The sequence below is a fragment of the Gossypium hirsutum genome, chromosome D12 (genome assembly GCF_007990345.1).
Source record: "Gossypium hirsutum isolate 1008001.06 chromosome D12, Gossypium_hirsutum_v2.1, whole genome shotgun sequence".
In the NCBI taxonomy this organism is placed as follows: Eukaryota; Viridiplantae; Streptophyta; class Magnoliopsida; order Malvales; family Malvaceae; genus Gossypium; species Gossypium hirsutum.
Genome location: NC_053448.1, coordinates 7,832,700 through 7,848,292, shown reverse-complemented (window position 1 = coordinate 7,848,292; position 15,593 = coordinate 7,832,700). Strand labels below are relative to the sequence as shown.

The 15,593-nt window shown below is 35.0% G+C and overlaps 2 protein-coding genes across 2 annotated transcripts; one reads left to right on the top strand and one right to left on the bottom strand.

Annotated features, from left to right (window-relative positions):
• Positions 1-915: 915 nt before the first annotated feature.
• On the top strand, positions 916-3,235 carry LOC107945272 (uncharacterized). Its single transcript, XM_016879226.2, has 3 exons — positions 916-1,271; positions 1,367-1,504; positions 2,967-3,235. Exons 1-3 carry the CDS (start codon positions 1,181-1,183, stop codon positions 2,981-2,983), a joined length of 246 nt encoding a protein of 81 aa, XP_016734715.1. The 5' UTR covers positions 916-1,180; the 3' UTR covers positions 2,984-3,235.
• A 7,132-nt stretch (positions 3,236-10,367) lies between these two features.
• Positions 10,368-14,946, bottom strand: LOC107945275 (LRR receptor-like serine/threonine-protein kinase GSO1). The gene is made up of 2 exons (XM_041108370.1): positions 11,078-14,946; positions 10,368-10,986 (listed from the first exon to the last, which is right to left on the bottom strand). Exons 1-2 carry the CDS (start codon positions 14,484-14,486, stop codon positions 10,607-10,609), a joined length of 3,789 nt encoding a protein of 1,262 aa, XP_040964304.1. The 5' UTR covers positions 14,487-14,946; the 3' UTR covers positions 10,368-10,606.
• Positions 14,947-15,593: the final 647 nt, after the last annotated feature.

Genomic DNA, 15,593 nt, shown 5'->3' with positions numbered 1-15,593 from the left:
TGGACTAAAATATTCACAAGTCTAGCATTTCTTGTAAGTGCACCCCCAACCCCGATAGGTTTAGATTTGCACCCATCTGCACGTAAGAGAAAGCATTCGTTTAATCATTCAATAATTATTAAGTTGGTTCACATATATAAACATATTCCACACTTGATATCTAACCAATGTGGGACTAAACTTTCCATTTTACTCAACATAATTTACAAGTGGCTTGCTTTAAGCATCAATTTCTCATTCATCACTCAACCATTTTGAGTATATGATATACCGTTATAAATGTATCATGAGATAGAATATAAAATTATAATTTTGTGATTCAAATCTCCACATTTACTAATCGAGAATATGCCTCAAAACTTCCAAGAATCTATTTATTTCCAACATTGCCTTAGGTCTATATAGGGTAGTGATGGGACATTCTTTCAATCACTTTAGATGAGACATGACATTTGTGACTATGAGTGACAGTCAATAAGTGGAATCCTTAAAAGAGTTTATCCAAAGAGTAAGTTTGACCTTTGTTTGGCATGGGCCCGAAAAGTTATCCTTGAGAGGTAAAAGTATAATAATTACTTCTTAATCAATAGAGATGTTATACAATGATCTCCCTCAAACATTGCCAGGTGTCACATGGTCCAAGGTGTTGGGTGAGGGTTACTCTGTAGCATTTCTAAACTTTTTGAATTTTTGTAATTTAAAAAAGTTTTAACCAGATTTTTTTTAATTTTTATTGATTTTTTTCAAAATATTTTTTTTGTAATTTTTAAAAATATTAACTAATTTTTTTATTTTTATGTATTGAATTATATATATTAAATTTTTTGAATTTTTATAATAAATATTTCTTATATTTTTCTAAAGAAATGTTAATTTTTTAAATTTAAACATTTTTGAAATGTCAAGTTTTTTTTTGTTTATCCTCGTGTCATATTTTAATTTGTCCATAGCACCCAAATGTTTAAAAATTAATGGTGTTAATTACAAGGATCAATTTGTATAAGGGATGCCAAATTTATCCGCGCGTCACATTTTAATTTTATGTGTTAAAAATTAAATCTCGAGGTTAATTTGAAGAAGGTTACCAAGTTTAGGTGCAATTACATTTGATAATAACAAAATAGAGGAAGGAAGGGGTACAGACAGAAAAGTAAAGCGCTAAGGAGAAGAGGAAGAAGAGATGGCAGTGAGTGCAACGGTGATCGGAGCACTGCTGGGACTGGGCACCCAAATGTACTCCAACGCTCTCCGCAAGCTCCCTTATATGCGACGTCCGATTTCTTTCTTTTTCTGTTCCTTTATATGGTTGCCACTTGTTCCTAATTTGAAACCCTAGACTGAAATTGAAATTCAAAACGAAATGCAGATCCGTGGGAGCACCTGTTGGGGATGGGTCTGGGAGCCGTGTTCGTTAACCAGCTTGTGAATTGGGACGCTCAGCTCCAACGGGACCTTGACAATATGCTCGAAAAGGCCAAGGCTGCCAACGAGCGCCGCTACTTTGGTTAGCAATTCTATTTTCTTTCATTCATTTCATGACCTTCGATTCTACTACTAGTTGTTAGTTCTTTTTTATCTTATTTCATTGCAGAGTTTTCTATTTTCTAAAACTGAGCCTTAACTTCTATCAACTTACCTAATCAAATGGAATGAAATTAAAACTAAACTAAACAACTAGTATGATCTGCAATCAATTTTATCCTCAACCATTTATACTATTAGGTTGTGTTTGATTCAATGAATCTCGCATTCTCAGTGGTATTATAAGATGTCAGAACACCATTCTCGTGTTTGGATTCAGAAGATTATCTTGAGCTGGTAATCTATCTTACATTCCCAATAGTGCTAAGATTTGATACTATAGGAGACATCTAAATATGAAATATTCCAGGCCAATTTTATGTTCTATCTTTTTTATAACTTCGATCAATTTTACCCTTTAAACAAAAAAATAATCATGTCTGATTGGAAGGAAGAAACTATTTCATCAAAAAGTGAACTAGTTAAGTTCCCTTTTTTTTTTGTTCATTATGTTCATAAGTTCTTTAAGGCATAACAAAATAGGCGGACAATGCAGCCAGTTTTCAGAAGTAATGTTCTTTAATTATCTTCAGAAATAACCAAAAAGAGGAGCAATGAACTGATCATAAAGTTGCTGGGCAGAAATAAAAAGAAAAATAATCATAATATTATAATAGAATCGCTATTCACATACATTAAGTACTACACCATGTAATCATACTGGTTTTTCCTTGAAGACTTATCTATAATCTACGTTACATAGTACAGCAATCAAGAGAAGTCATTGGTGGGTGTATCAGTATTACAGCAAAATAGAATGCTTATTGGCAATGATTTCTACCCATCAATACATAGTAGTTCTCTCATTAGAATTAGATGATGAAATGTGTTTTTAGGTAATCTTACATTTCGTCAGCCAAACAACAAAATCTTATATTCTAGCCGGATGAACTAAAACAGAGTAATGTAACATACACAGTAATATGTTAAGTACTCTTACATTTTGGTAATCCTATTACCAAAGGTAATCTTATATTTTGTGGACCAAACGCTTCCCTTGTTGTTCTTATTTCAGACTGCTACAGAATGCGGCTTTGCCTTTGCATGCTATGTAATATCCTTGTTTTTCAAAATTCTTTTGATGTTATTTGTATGTATGCATGCCCTAGAATTCCCCGGATGGAGGAGTTGTTCAAATTGTTTTGATGCTGTACTTGTATTGTTGTTACTTTATCCCAAACCAAACTGACCGTCTTTTGAAAATACCAAAGTTGGAACTGGATATTTTGTTTTCTTATTATCTTTCTGTTAGCTGATCAATGACAGTAGTATAACAGTTAAGAGCTTGCTTTATATCAAAGCTTAAAGATTAAAGTTACATATATTATTTGCTTGCACACCATTATTTTGATATAAGTTTCCTCCCGCTTTTTTTTCAACTGCAGATGGAGATGATGATTAATGCTTTCGCCCTATCATCAGAAAAGACATTCATGCGCCAAGCTTCTGTGGTCATAAACCGGTTCAGATTGTGAGTGGATGATTTTGGACTGCTTGTTTGTTTTGGAAACTACTTTTGCTTTTTTTTTGTTACCCTCGTTGAATATAAGCTTCAATGCCTTGTAGTTCTGGCGGCAAAGTGCAAACTGGCTTAGTGCAAGTGCTTATCTTGTAATAATTAAGAAATAATTCAAAGAAATTGCACTATTTTTGAGCTGCAGTGTTTCTTAAATATGAAATCATTTTGCTATGGCTGTCGCTGAAGATTTGGTTTTGAAATATTTACGTAACTACCACCCACTTTTAACTTTTTCTTTTTCACCCAAAACAACCCGATTAGTTGTTTTTAAGACTTCAGATAATCTTGGATTATGGCTGTCTGGGAAATTGGTTTGTCATCCGCACAGCCTATTATCTTGGTGTAGGCAGACTGTGAATCATGGCATTGCAGCTTCTTCCATGCAAGTATGTGGAAGAGAAGAAGATAATAACCGGTGTTCAATTCCCTTTACGACTATTTGCGAGAAAATTCTTAACAAAAATTATTGGGATAATGGCAAATTTGTTTATGTACTTTACGTCAAATCTTGTTTTGCCTCTATATTTTAATTCAAATCCACTCTACTTTTGATTGTTTGTTTGAATTTTATTATTAAAATTTGATTTATATTTAGCGCAAATTAAACCTAAATTATGGATAAGTTTTTACTTTACTTAATTAAGAAAAGTTACAATTTGATCATTGAACTATTCAAAAGTATTATTTGTCTCACTGGGTTGTTAAGGTTTTTTTTTTCTTAAAGTTTTGTCAGCAAGCTCTAAGCGACAATTAGACGATCAATAAGGTGGATCAGTACTCATCGATGAGTAGAAGAACATACCTTAAATCTAAATCGATCTGACAGTTAGTGTCGAAGATTGGAGAAAAAATTGTTTAAATTTTGATTCGTAGATTTGTGATATCCAAAGTTATTTCATGAAAAAAAATCGAATTATAAAAGAGAAGGGAAAATAGAGCTTTTGATTTGTTCAGGCAGTGCAAATAGAAAAAAAAAACCATATAGCATCTATTTTAACAATATAAATGACTTGAATGAAAATTTTTAAATAATTCAATGACCAATATTTAACTTTTTTTTAGTTAAATAACCAAAATAGAAACGTACCCATTGTTTAGTGACTAATGACCTCGACTCCCGAAATTTAATAGAAAACCCCAGACTCCACCTTGCCCCACCCCACCTCACCTTGAATTTAATTTAATTATTTAATTTTTTTTATTTTGAAGCAAATAATATTACATTTTTTAATTTTTAATTTTTATTTTGAAGAAAATAAGATTTGCTTTTTTGAGTTTAGACTTCAAAGTTCAAATTTAATATAGTTATTTTTATTTATATATTAATTTATTGAAAGCAAAATTTAATATATGTATATATTAGGGGCATTCTTGTAAATATCTTGGGGCAGGATGAGACAAATTTATCTCACATCCAATCCTGACCCACCCCGAATTTAAATTTTTAGAAAAAAAAACTCTAACAGATTAGGTCTAGCCAAATCGAAACCCAAGTTTATTTTACTATTCCTATAACTTACCCTTCTATTTAATCTTACTATTCAATTTTAATATTGAAATTTTTTATATGTATTGAATAATTTGAATACAAATTTTTTTAGGAAAAAAATCAATAATATTAATATGAGGAAAATAATCAAATAGGCCTACCCAGTACACCCAATTCCAACTCTTAGTATTATCATCAAAGCCTGTAACCTCCTCAATCCGGTTTAGATGTTAGATCTGAATTCAAAAAATTACATTAGCCACCGAAGTGACCCAGTGAGTTATTGAAGTTTTGAAAGCAGACATTTTAAAGCATTTATTTAATTTAGTAGAAAACTTAGTTAAATATCAATTTATTGATCTTCAAAGCCTTAATTAAGATATAGCATTAGAAAAGTCATAAGTGGTTGTTTTTAACTAAAACCTGGGGTTTCATGCATAGCTTATTAATAATCATCTATTATTATCTTGAATAAATTAAGTGTAATACAAAATAAAATCAAAACCTTAAGTCCTATGCCACAGTTTATAGTAAAATATTACAGTACTCGAATAATATAATAAATCATATAATGAACCTAAAATAATTTTGTAATTAGAAATCGAGCCGAGGCCCTCTGGATGTCGCATCTGAGTCTTAAATTGATAGGTTATCTGTAATGATGAAAATTAAAGGGAGAGTAAGCTGTGACGCTCAGTGTGAATTCCATCACATGAATCAGTGCCAAATAATAATCCAAGCATCACATGAATCACATGAATTTCATGCATAGCTTATTAATAATCATCTATTATTATCCTAAATAAATTAAGTGTAATACAAAATAAAATCAAAACCTTAAGTCCTATGCCACAGTTTATAGTAAAATATTACAGTACTCGAATAATATAATAAATCATATAATGAACCTAAAATAATTTTGTAATTAGAAATCGAGCCGAGGCCCTCTGGATGTCGCATCTGAGTCTTAAATTGATAGGTTATCTGTAATGATGAAAATTAAAGGGAGAGTAAGCTGTGACGCTCAGTGTGAATTCCATCACATGAATTAGTGCCAAATAATAATCCAAGCATCACATGAATCACATGAATTTCATGCATAGCTTATTAATAATCATCTATTATTATCCTGAATAAATTAAGTGTAATACAAAATAAAATCAAAACCTTAAGTCCTATGCCACAGTTTATAGTAAAATATTACAGTACTCGAATAACATAATAAATCATATAATGAACCTAAAATAATTTTGTAATTAGAAATCGAGCCGAGGCCCTCTGGATGTCGCATCTGAGTCTTAAATTGATAGGTTATCTGTAATGATGAAAATTAAAGGGAGAGTAAGCTGTGACGCTCAGTGTGAATTCCATCACATGAATCAGTGCCAAATAATAATCCAAGCATATGTAATAACAGTTCTTAAAACATTAGAAATCATATAGCATAACAGAAATTGACAGTTCATTCAAGCATGTTCATGTGTGATGGTGCAATATAATTAGCAATTTCAATGTAATAGTATTAATAGGTCCTACCTATTGCTACACTCTACAGTAAGAATTCCCTAGAATTCTTATATCCCGGACACTTTATATTGTGGATAAACCACAAGTGTTGTAGGTTAATATGTTGTTAGTATTTGTGAATACACAACGGGTTTGCAGATAATAGTTGCCAGTATAAGTTGTGGATATACCACAAATGCTTGTAGGTTAATATGTTGCTAGTAGTTGTGAATACACAACGGTTTTACAGATGAAAGCTGCCAGTAATTTATGGATAAACCACTAGTGTTTGTAGTTAAAACTATCAGTATTTCCTCCTTTCAAAGCGTCCCGCCCCATGCAATGCAGTATGTCATGTGAGCATCAATACAATATAGAAACAATAAGTATGTTTAACATTTGTTATATCAACAGTAGCAGTAGACATGGTTGTCATGTACTCAGTTCAACAATAAAGTAAACATGTTATTCATGCAATTAGTAATTCAGTTATATGAGTAACAAAAATAATCTATCTGTAATTAAGTCATAGAATACATGTATAAATCATATAACATACTTATATAGTAATAATCTAATTAATCAATCTTGGATTCTGGCATTAATCCTAAAATCAGGGGCTGAATTGAATAAAATAAATCACTAAAAATAGTTCAAGAACCATTCAAAGACTAATTTGTATAAATCATAAAATTATAGGTGGAACTATAATTTTTTAGAAGCAAAGGACACAATCGTGTGACTAGATCGTGTGGGAAGCCTTGGATTGCGTGGAGGGAGTACACGACTGTGTGGTTAGGTCATGTAAGAGATTGTAGCCGTGTGGTATTTGAAATATCAACCAATAGGGGAGACACGATCGTGTGGAGAGGTTTAGGCCATGTGAGAAGCGAAATTTCTAGGGTTTTAGGGTGAATGTGGCCGTATGAAGGGGCCGTGTGGTCCACACGAGTGGCTGGCCGTGTGGTTTATGTTGGGCTCAGGTTTTCCTCAATTTTCTTTTAAAAGAAAACACACCTATTACCAGAAGACCAAACGACATCCCTGTAACACCCCAAAGCCGGCTTAGAAAATTAAGCTAAATTTGGACGAGTTACATTAGTGTAGTAAAAATGTACTTCTTTTCAGAGTTTTAACTTTGAAAACTAGAAATTTATTTTAGTCGATTTAGAAAATTTTGTAATTTCATTTTAGACTTGGCAGATATTGACGAGATTATAAAAAGAAAAATAAGACAAGTCCAAAACAGATTATCCGAAGGATTAAATTGTAGTTATCTCAATGCAAAACAATTCGAGCTCTCGCACGCCGTTCGATCCTAAATCAGATGTTTTCCTGACGGATAAAAGATAAAGGGTAAGTCACCAAGCACCGCGTACAAGCAAACTCAAATACAAATAAACAGAGCGTAATATATAAGTCGTAGTAACGTAAGCATTTGATAACAGCCAGTACGGAACAGATCTAGAGTATCACAGAGATTTCAACAGAGGTTGTACAACAGAACAAAGCAAAACAAAACAGAGTAGAATAACGCAATTCAAACAGAACATAACCGAATAGAGTAGAACAAAGCATGTATGTTTATGCATATGCAATATTTTTCAAACAGATCAGAATGTAGATTTATCAAAAACATCCTACCTAACTCCGCTACACACCAAAATAGAGTTCCCCAGAACTCGTCTAGCCAGATTACACCAACAGATAACTATGGACAGTGCCACCAGTATTTTGCAGTTAAAACTGCCAGATCGAATACATGTGGTCAAGCCACTATAGTATAGTCAAATTGCCGGAACAGAAGCATGGATAAACCACTAGATAATGCAGATCATTAAACTGCCAGAAATTTCCTTCTTTTACATCAACCCAAGCCCCATGCAGTGTGTCATGACATGCTTATACAAAATCAGAGTAATGAGCATGAAAGTCATGCTATCTCTCAATAACAGAATCAGTAAATATGGCATGTTTTGTAAAACAGACTTGTTAAACCTCAACAGACCATATTAGATTTGCCACGAAGTCACATGCACGGTTATAAATCAGAATCAGTAACAATCAGTCTAACATGCTCAGATATCGTTAAGATTTTCGGCAAAAATTGCAAAAGATTCATGATTGAGTTTGGAAGATTAACAAGAAACGATGTAAATTCAAAATTTACAAGTTCTATTATTCGAAACAAGAGTACTTACAGATCTTTTGATGAGAATTCAAAGATTAACAACAGTAAATTCCACAATTGGTGGAAAACCGAGTTAAATCAAGAATTGGTTTTGATTTGGGTTTTCAAGTGATCAACTTCCAACAAAGAATGTAAAATTTTTATGGAAAGAAAAGAGGAAATAAAAGAAAAAAGAATGATTTAAAGAGAAGAGAGAAAAAAAATTCTATTTAAGGTTTGCAAAGGAAATAAAATCCATGTATGATTAGGAATAGAGATGAAATATTTTGGGTTCAAAACTTTTGAGGGGTTGGATGGTAAATTCCCTTTTTTGCCGAAAATAAAAAGAAATAAGCGGTGACTTAAACCTAAGAAATAAAGGGAGAGATACAAAGGCCTTACCATTTGAATTGCTGCCAACATTTGACATATTTTTTACCAAAACTAATATAAATCCTAATTTGATTTTGTTCCTTGGTGAAAAAAAAAAGAAGAAGAAGAAGAAAAAGAAGAAAAGAGAGAAAAATAACACAATAAATAATATATTAAACTCTTAACCATCAAAACTAAAACTCAATTCTTAATTAATTAATTCATTTAGCCCTATACATTTTGAGGTGTTACAAAACTACTAAACTTATCAGCACTAAAAATATCTATAATAAAAATAACACAAATAACACATCAAAATAGTTTGCTTGTAATAAAGCTGTTTGTGCCAATGCATGAGGTTAGGGGTGAGTATTCGATCGAGTCGAGCTGAGTTAACGGATCTTATTATTTATACTTAATTTGCATTTACATGGACTGATTATTTAACTAGTAGACGAAGTATAAGCTTTTAGATTAATTTTGAGTAAAGGAAAAAGGGAAAGTGGGACGATTCGGGAAGGAAAGTAAGACTATTGGGTAAACATTTTATCAAAACAACGTAGTTTTGCCTTTTAACTTAATAGTTTTGACTTTTAACTTTAGATAAGGTAAAAATTTATCAAAACGACATAATTTTGTATTTTCTTATTTGGATTTTTGAATAACTCGAATTAAATGTTCGGTCGAATTGAGTGAAATTGTTCGAGTTAAATTAGAAAAATTAATAATGTCAAATTAAAATCTTGTTACAATATAACTATTTCCATGTTAGAGCACATAAATTTGAAACCATATATATTTGAAATTTTTTTTAAAGCATAATAATAACAACAATAATAAGATATTTTAGTATAATAAACTTGAATCATTAATCAATTATTTAGATTCCAAAATTATTATTTTATAAAATTTTTTAATTTTCAAAAAATTTTATATATTTTTTAGATTTTTAAAAAAAAATCATTTATTTTTTAAAATACAAAATTTAAAATTTTTATAAATATTTTAAATTTTAAAAATTATTTTAAATTTTTGAAATTTATTTTGATTTTTTTGTAATTTTTGTTAAGAGAGACCAATTTGCTCATTTTCAAAATTGATAGGGACCAAAAGGGTATTTATACTAATCTGTTATTCGAATTATTTGAATTGTAAAAATTTAACTCGACTCGAACTCAAAATCCAAAATTTTTTATTCGAGTTGACTCGAATAATTCGAATAACTCGATTCGATTAACTCAAAATTTAAAATATTTTTTAATTTTTTCGAATCGAATTGAATTTTACTTACCATACATTAGTTACGCGTCCAACGGAAAGGTGAAGACTGAAAACCAAAAGCAATATGTCTACAGTCCTTAATTAACATACCAAAATCAAAAGGGTCCATATGATCAAAAGAAAATGCTTGCCAAAGACGCTTGTTATCAATTTTGAGGATAATAATAAATTAATTAATATATTCTTATAAATTAATAAAATGTTAATTTTTTTTCCCTTGGGGTATTTTTATCTTTTTCGTTAAAGAAGAATTTTATATTAATTTACTAGTTTTTAATATTCTATAAATAAATTAATTATTAATTATTAATTATTAATATTAAAAATTTGGAATAGCCATTTTTTGGTTAAATGTGTCTTCAAATCATCCAAAATCAATTTTAAACAATAAATTTTAGTGAAAAGTTGTGATAAAATTCAAAGTGTTTTTTTTTTGCCAAACAATAAAATTCAAAGTTTAATTGAAAATTTCATTCTCATAAAATATAGTAGTAAGTTTATCTATGGTCTCAAGGTAGAATGGCAAATAACAATCAAAACAAAGTTATTTCAAAAAAAAAAGAAAAAAAATTCAAACCGAAGTTTAGTGCCCTACCAAAAACTATTCAAACAAGCTGGACTTTTCAACAATGGAAGATTAAGTTGAACTGTTACACATATGTGCGTACATTTTTGGCATAATATGTGTTTATATGGAAGTTGCCAGATGTGAGGTTTGGTCCTTATTTTGGTCCAACTTCCTGTTGTTCAATACATGAACGAGGAGATCCGTGGCTTGACGGGCAGATGGCCTGTCTTGTGCGGCCGTTCTGGTGCACTGCAGGGCTATGTCAAGCACCTGATATGCGGCAGATTCCTCGCAAGGTAAGAGCGGTTTCAACGCAGGATCTATGAGTTCCCCACGATCAGAACCTTGCATTTGGATACGCGTCTCCACCCATCTTACCATGTCCATGTCTACACCAAAAAGGATATCAGTTGGCATTTTCCCGCTGACAAGCTCCATCAGCACAATGCCCATACTGTAAACGTCAGTCTTCTCAGTTGTCTTGAGCGTATAAGCATACTCTGCAAACGCAAATGAATTTCTTTTGAGCTCTAAAACCATGAGGGAGGGTATTAATAATAATTGAATTTGTTAAACATGGTTTACTACTACCTGGCGCAATATAGCCGTAAGACCCCGCAAACCATGAATTTGATTCTGTGTTGGAGGCTGAGTCATAACTCTCAGCAACTGATTTTGCTAGCCCGAAATCTCCCAAATGCGCTTCCATGTTAGAATCTAGCAACACATTGCTTGATTTGATGTCCCTGTGAACAATCTTGGGCACGCAGTCATGATGGAGGTACTCCACCCCTTGCGCTAATCCCACCGCAATCTTTATCCTAGCCTCCCAATCAAGGCTCTTCTTCTTGATATTTACCGGCTGCTTATGCAGCCAATCCCACACACTTCCATTCTCCATGTACTCGTATATCAGGAGATTGAAGCCGGCCACTCTGTTGCCACAATACCCCATCAACTTCACTAAATGCCTGTGCCTTATCCTCCCAAGTGTCTTGATCTCCCTTGTGAAACTTCTATTCGATAGAAGATCCTCCTTCCATAGAATCTTTTTGATGGCCACCGTTTCTCCAGTCCGTAATTCACCTCTGTAGATCGTTCCAGACCCCCCAGAGCCAATGACAAACTCATCACTTAGGTTTTTTGTGGCTCGCATGATGTCTTCCCATTTGTAGTCTTGCTTAGCAGCCCCATTATGGAAGAGTAGCCTTCTCCTAGCTTGGGAAGAACTGGAAGAGTAGGTGAAGTTCACCACACTGCCTCTCTTGAAATTTTCTCTCCTTTGTTTCAAGAAGACGATTACAACCAGCACCAGCAAAGCAATTGCCGCTAGTGTTGCAATTGCTGATATCACCACCACGGATGTTTCGCTCAGGGCTGCTTGCTGTTGGCTGGATGCAAGGTTGTCGCAACCATCAAGAGGGCTGCCACAAAGATTTAAGTTCCCTTCAAATGCTTCAGCTGGCCAGTGTGACAATTGTTTGCTTAATTTGCCTTGGAGATTGTTGTGGGAGAGATTAAGCTTCCCCAAGCTGCTCATGTCACCAATTTCAGGAGGGACTTCTCCCAGGAGTAAATTGTGAGAAAGATCAAGGGCTTCGAGCTTGGATAGTGTTCCGATAGAAGGTGGGATTTGTCCGGTGAGGTTGTTGTAACTGAGGTCTAGAATGCTTTGGAGATTCTTGAGTTGTCCAAGCTCAGTTGGTATATCACCACTGAAGCCGTTGTGTGAGAGCTGTAGCTCATATAGGTTGCTTAGCTTGCCTATGGTTGTAGGAATGGGTCCAGAAAGTTGGTTTCTGTTGAGGTTGAGTATATTAAGAGACAACAGATCACCTATTTCACCAAGGAGAGTTCCATTAAGTGAGTTGCCATCAAGTTGCAGTACCAACAGCTTGGAACAATTAAAAAGTTGTCGAGGAAGAGCCCCAAAAAACTGATTGGAGGAGAGCCTAAGCTCTCCGAGTTGAGGCAAAACGCCGAGCCATGACGGTACCACTCCGAAAAGCGAGTTGTCATTTAAATCGATATGACTCAATTTTCTGCACAACTTGAGCTCACCTGGAATAGGTCCAGTGAGCAAATTACCTGAGAGGTCTAATAGTGACAATTCACGAATCAAGCCCAATGATCCAGGGATTGTTCCAGTGAATCTGTTTTTGCCTAATCTTAGTCTCTCAAGAGCAGGTGAATTACCAAGCTCCTCAGGAATTTCACCATCGAATGCATTGTTTGTTACATCGAAGGAAAGCAAAGAACTCGAACTACACAATGCAGCAATGCTGCCGTTCATTTTGTTTTTGGAGAGATTGACTCTTGTTAGGTTGGCTAAACCGATCAATGAAGCGGGGAGATTACCTTCAAGTGAATTGTTGTAAAGCATGAGCTGCTCCAGGGCTTGAAGGAATCCGAAACTCGAGGGAATGCCGCCAGATAGGTGATTGTCCGCTAAGTCGAGGATGGTTAGGTGATGGCAGTTACCCAGCGTGGCTGGAATTTCACCCACAAGCGCATTTTGCCTCAGATGAAGCAGCTGCAGCTCCTTCAGCCTGCCAATAGTAAGGGGGATCTCCCCTGTGAAACGATTGCCAAAGAAGTCCATCATTTTCAGGCTTGAACAATTACCAATCTCCCAAGGGATGTCTCCTGATAGCCGATTTTCATACAGATACAAGATTTCAAGTTTACTCAGCATTCCTATTTCTCCAGGCAGATTGCCCTCTAAATTGTTGTGAAACAGAGCAAGTGTCTGCAAGTTGCTGAGGTTCGCTATGGATGGAGAAATCGAACCGACCAAGCTGTTGTTGTGGAGATAGAGATCGGTCAATTCACGCAGCTCATAAAGCTCAACTGGTATTGATCCATTCAGAGTGTTGTTGGACAAATCAAGCTGCTTCAAAGCTCTACAGAGTCTCAATTCCACTGGGATTTCACCCAAAAGTTGAACCTCTGAAAGGATCAGATGCTCCAAATTGCTAGTGTTGGAACATATATTTCTTGGTATTGGACCTGAAAGATTGTTGTTTGACAGGACCAAGTACACCAGCTTACTCAACTTGCCTAGTTCTTCGGGAATGCCTCCTGTGAGCTTGTTTAGCGACAAATCAAGATTCTCAAGATTGCTCAAGTTGGCCAATGACTTTGGGATTGCGCCTTCAAGATGGTTCCCCGTTAAACTGAGATAATCGAGTTGGCTCAGTTCACCCAGTTGGCTGGGCAAATCACCCGAAAGACTGTTGTTAATCAAATTTAGAAGTTGAAGGTTCTTGAGACGACCCAATTCCGCGGGGATGGATCCGTTAAGGTTGTTGAAAGCTGCGGTGAATACGGTGAGGCTTGAACAGTTGCCAAGCTGAGGTGGGATAGGGCCCTCAAGTTGGTTATCCTGCAGAACCAAGTCCTCAAGTCTGGTGAGCTGACCCAGCTCACGGGGAATCGGGCCTGTGAGACGGCATGAGGCTAGGCCGAGGGTGACCAGGTTGACAAGGTTTCCAAACGAGGAAGGAATGGGACCAGTGAGTTCATTGTCACCAATTCGCATGACTCGGAGGCTGGTGAGTGAACCCAGCTGAGGTGGGATGGGTCCAGAGAGTTGGTTTGAGTATAGAAGCAAAGATTCCAAGGAAGAAAGGTTAGAGAGGGTGGTTGGGATGGGACCCGTAAGGCGGTTAGAGGAAAGATCAAGGTGGAGTAGGTTTTGTAAACGGCCGAGCGAGGGTGACATGGAGCCACCCAGCGAGAATCCAGAAAGGTTTAGACTGACAACATGGAAGGAGTTGGCGGGGGAGATGAAGCCACAAGTGACTCCGGTCCAAGCACAGAAACTGGGGTTGGCTTGGGATGACCAGTCATGCAGAACATTTTGAGGGTCTTGAACAAACGACCTCTTGATGTCCAGAAGAAGTGATAAATCTCGGTTTTGACAGAAAACAGAAGCGAGTGAACATGTTAAAAAGAGTATAGTTAGGATGAGGGAGAAATCCTTTTTCATGTAGTCCATCTCCAACTATGTATTGGGAGAAACAGAGTAAGTAGAATAAGGGGAGAAGTAAAAGAATGGTTTGAGTATACTACTATTGCATTGCAAGGTTTATTTGAAGAAGAAGAAGAAGGGGTAGATACGTAGGGCATTAATCAACAAGGGAAGGGATCCATTCCAATCCCGCGTTGGGAGTTGGTACTATTTGCAGAGGACCTTGACCTTGCCTTAAAAAGGGTGAAGAATTTAAAGAGGAGAGGAGATAAGGAGGTTGCGTTGCGATGAATAGAGAGCAGAGAAGGTTAGGGTGTGCTCGTGTGTGTGTCAGTAGAGTGACATAATAAATGAGAACGCAACTTCTACTGCTGTATTGGGAAAAAGGAGGCAGCTTGGTAGTGTAGCTGTAGCAGATGGACAGAGCTTTGAAGATAGATAGAGATGGGGATAGAGGTTTGGTTCTAGCTGTACTGCTGTCGACAGGTGTGCTCATAAATGAAGCCACATTAATTATAATAATATATTTTTTTTTGATTTGGAAATAGCAAGGTCAAAGTGAGTCAGGGTCAGAGACAGACATGGACATTGAAATAGAAATAGGAGCAAAAGAACACATCATTTCAATAAATGGATGCCAATGGAAAAGTAACAAAAATAAAGCAAATAGATTAGTTTATAGAACATAATTAAAATTAACAATATCATTATCATGCAGCAAAGGATAAGTCTCAGCTTGCAGTAGTACGTGAGAGTAAGAGGAGTGAGCGAGTATTGTGGGGAAGTTGGGTTCTGTTGTAATGGTGCATTAGCTCAGAAGGACTTGTATTATTATAAACTTATGGGGGGTTCAAATAGTACGTATGAAGATGAATTGAAAAACTAAGCGTAGGTACGCAAAGTCAAAGTTAGCGATGGAGTCCCCACTTCAAGTTACGTACTTTACATTATTATCATGAAGTCAAAATATTATTGACAAACCCCACGTAATTAATTATGAACAACGTAGGTTAGAGTGCTATTATTCCATTACGTTATCCAATTGTTTATATAGAGGAGAAAACAACTAATAGGACGCTATACTTGTTCTGTTTTTTAATTAATCATATATCAATATTGGGTTGAGCCACCAAA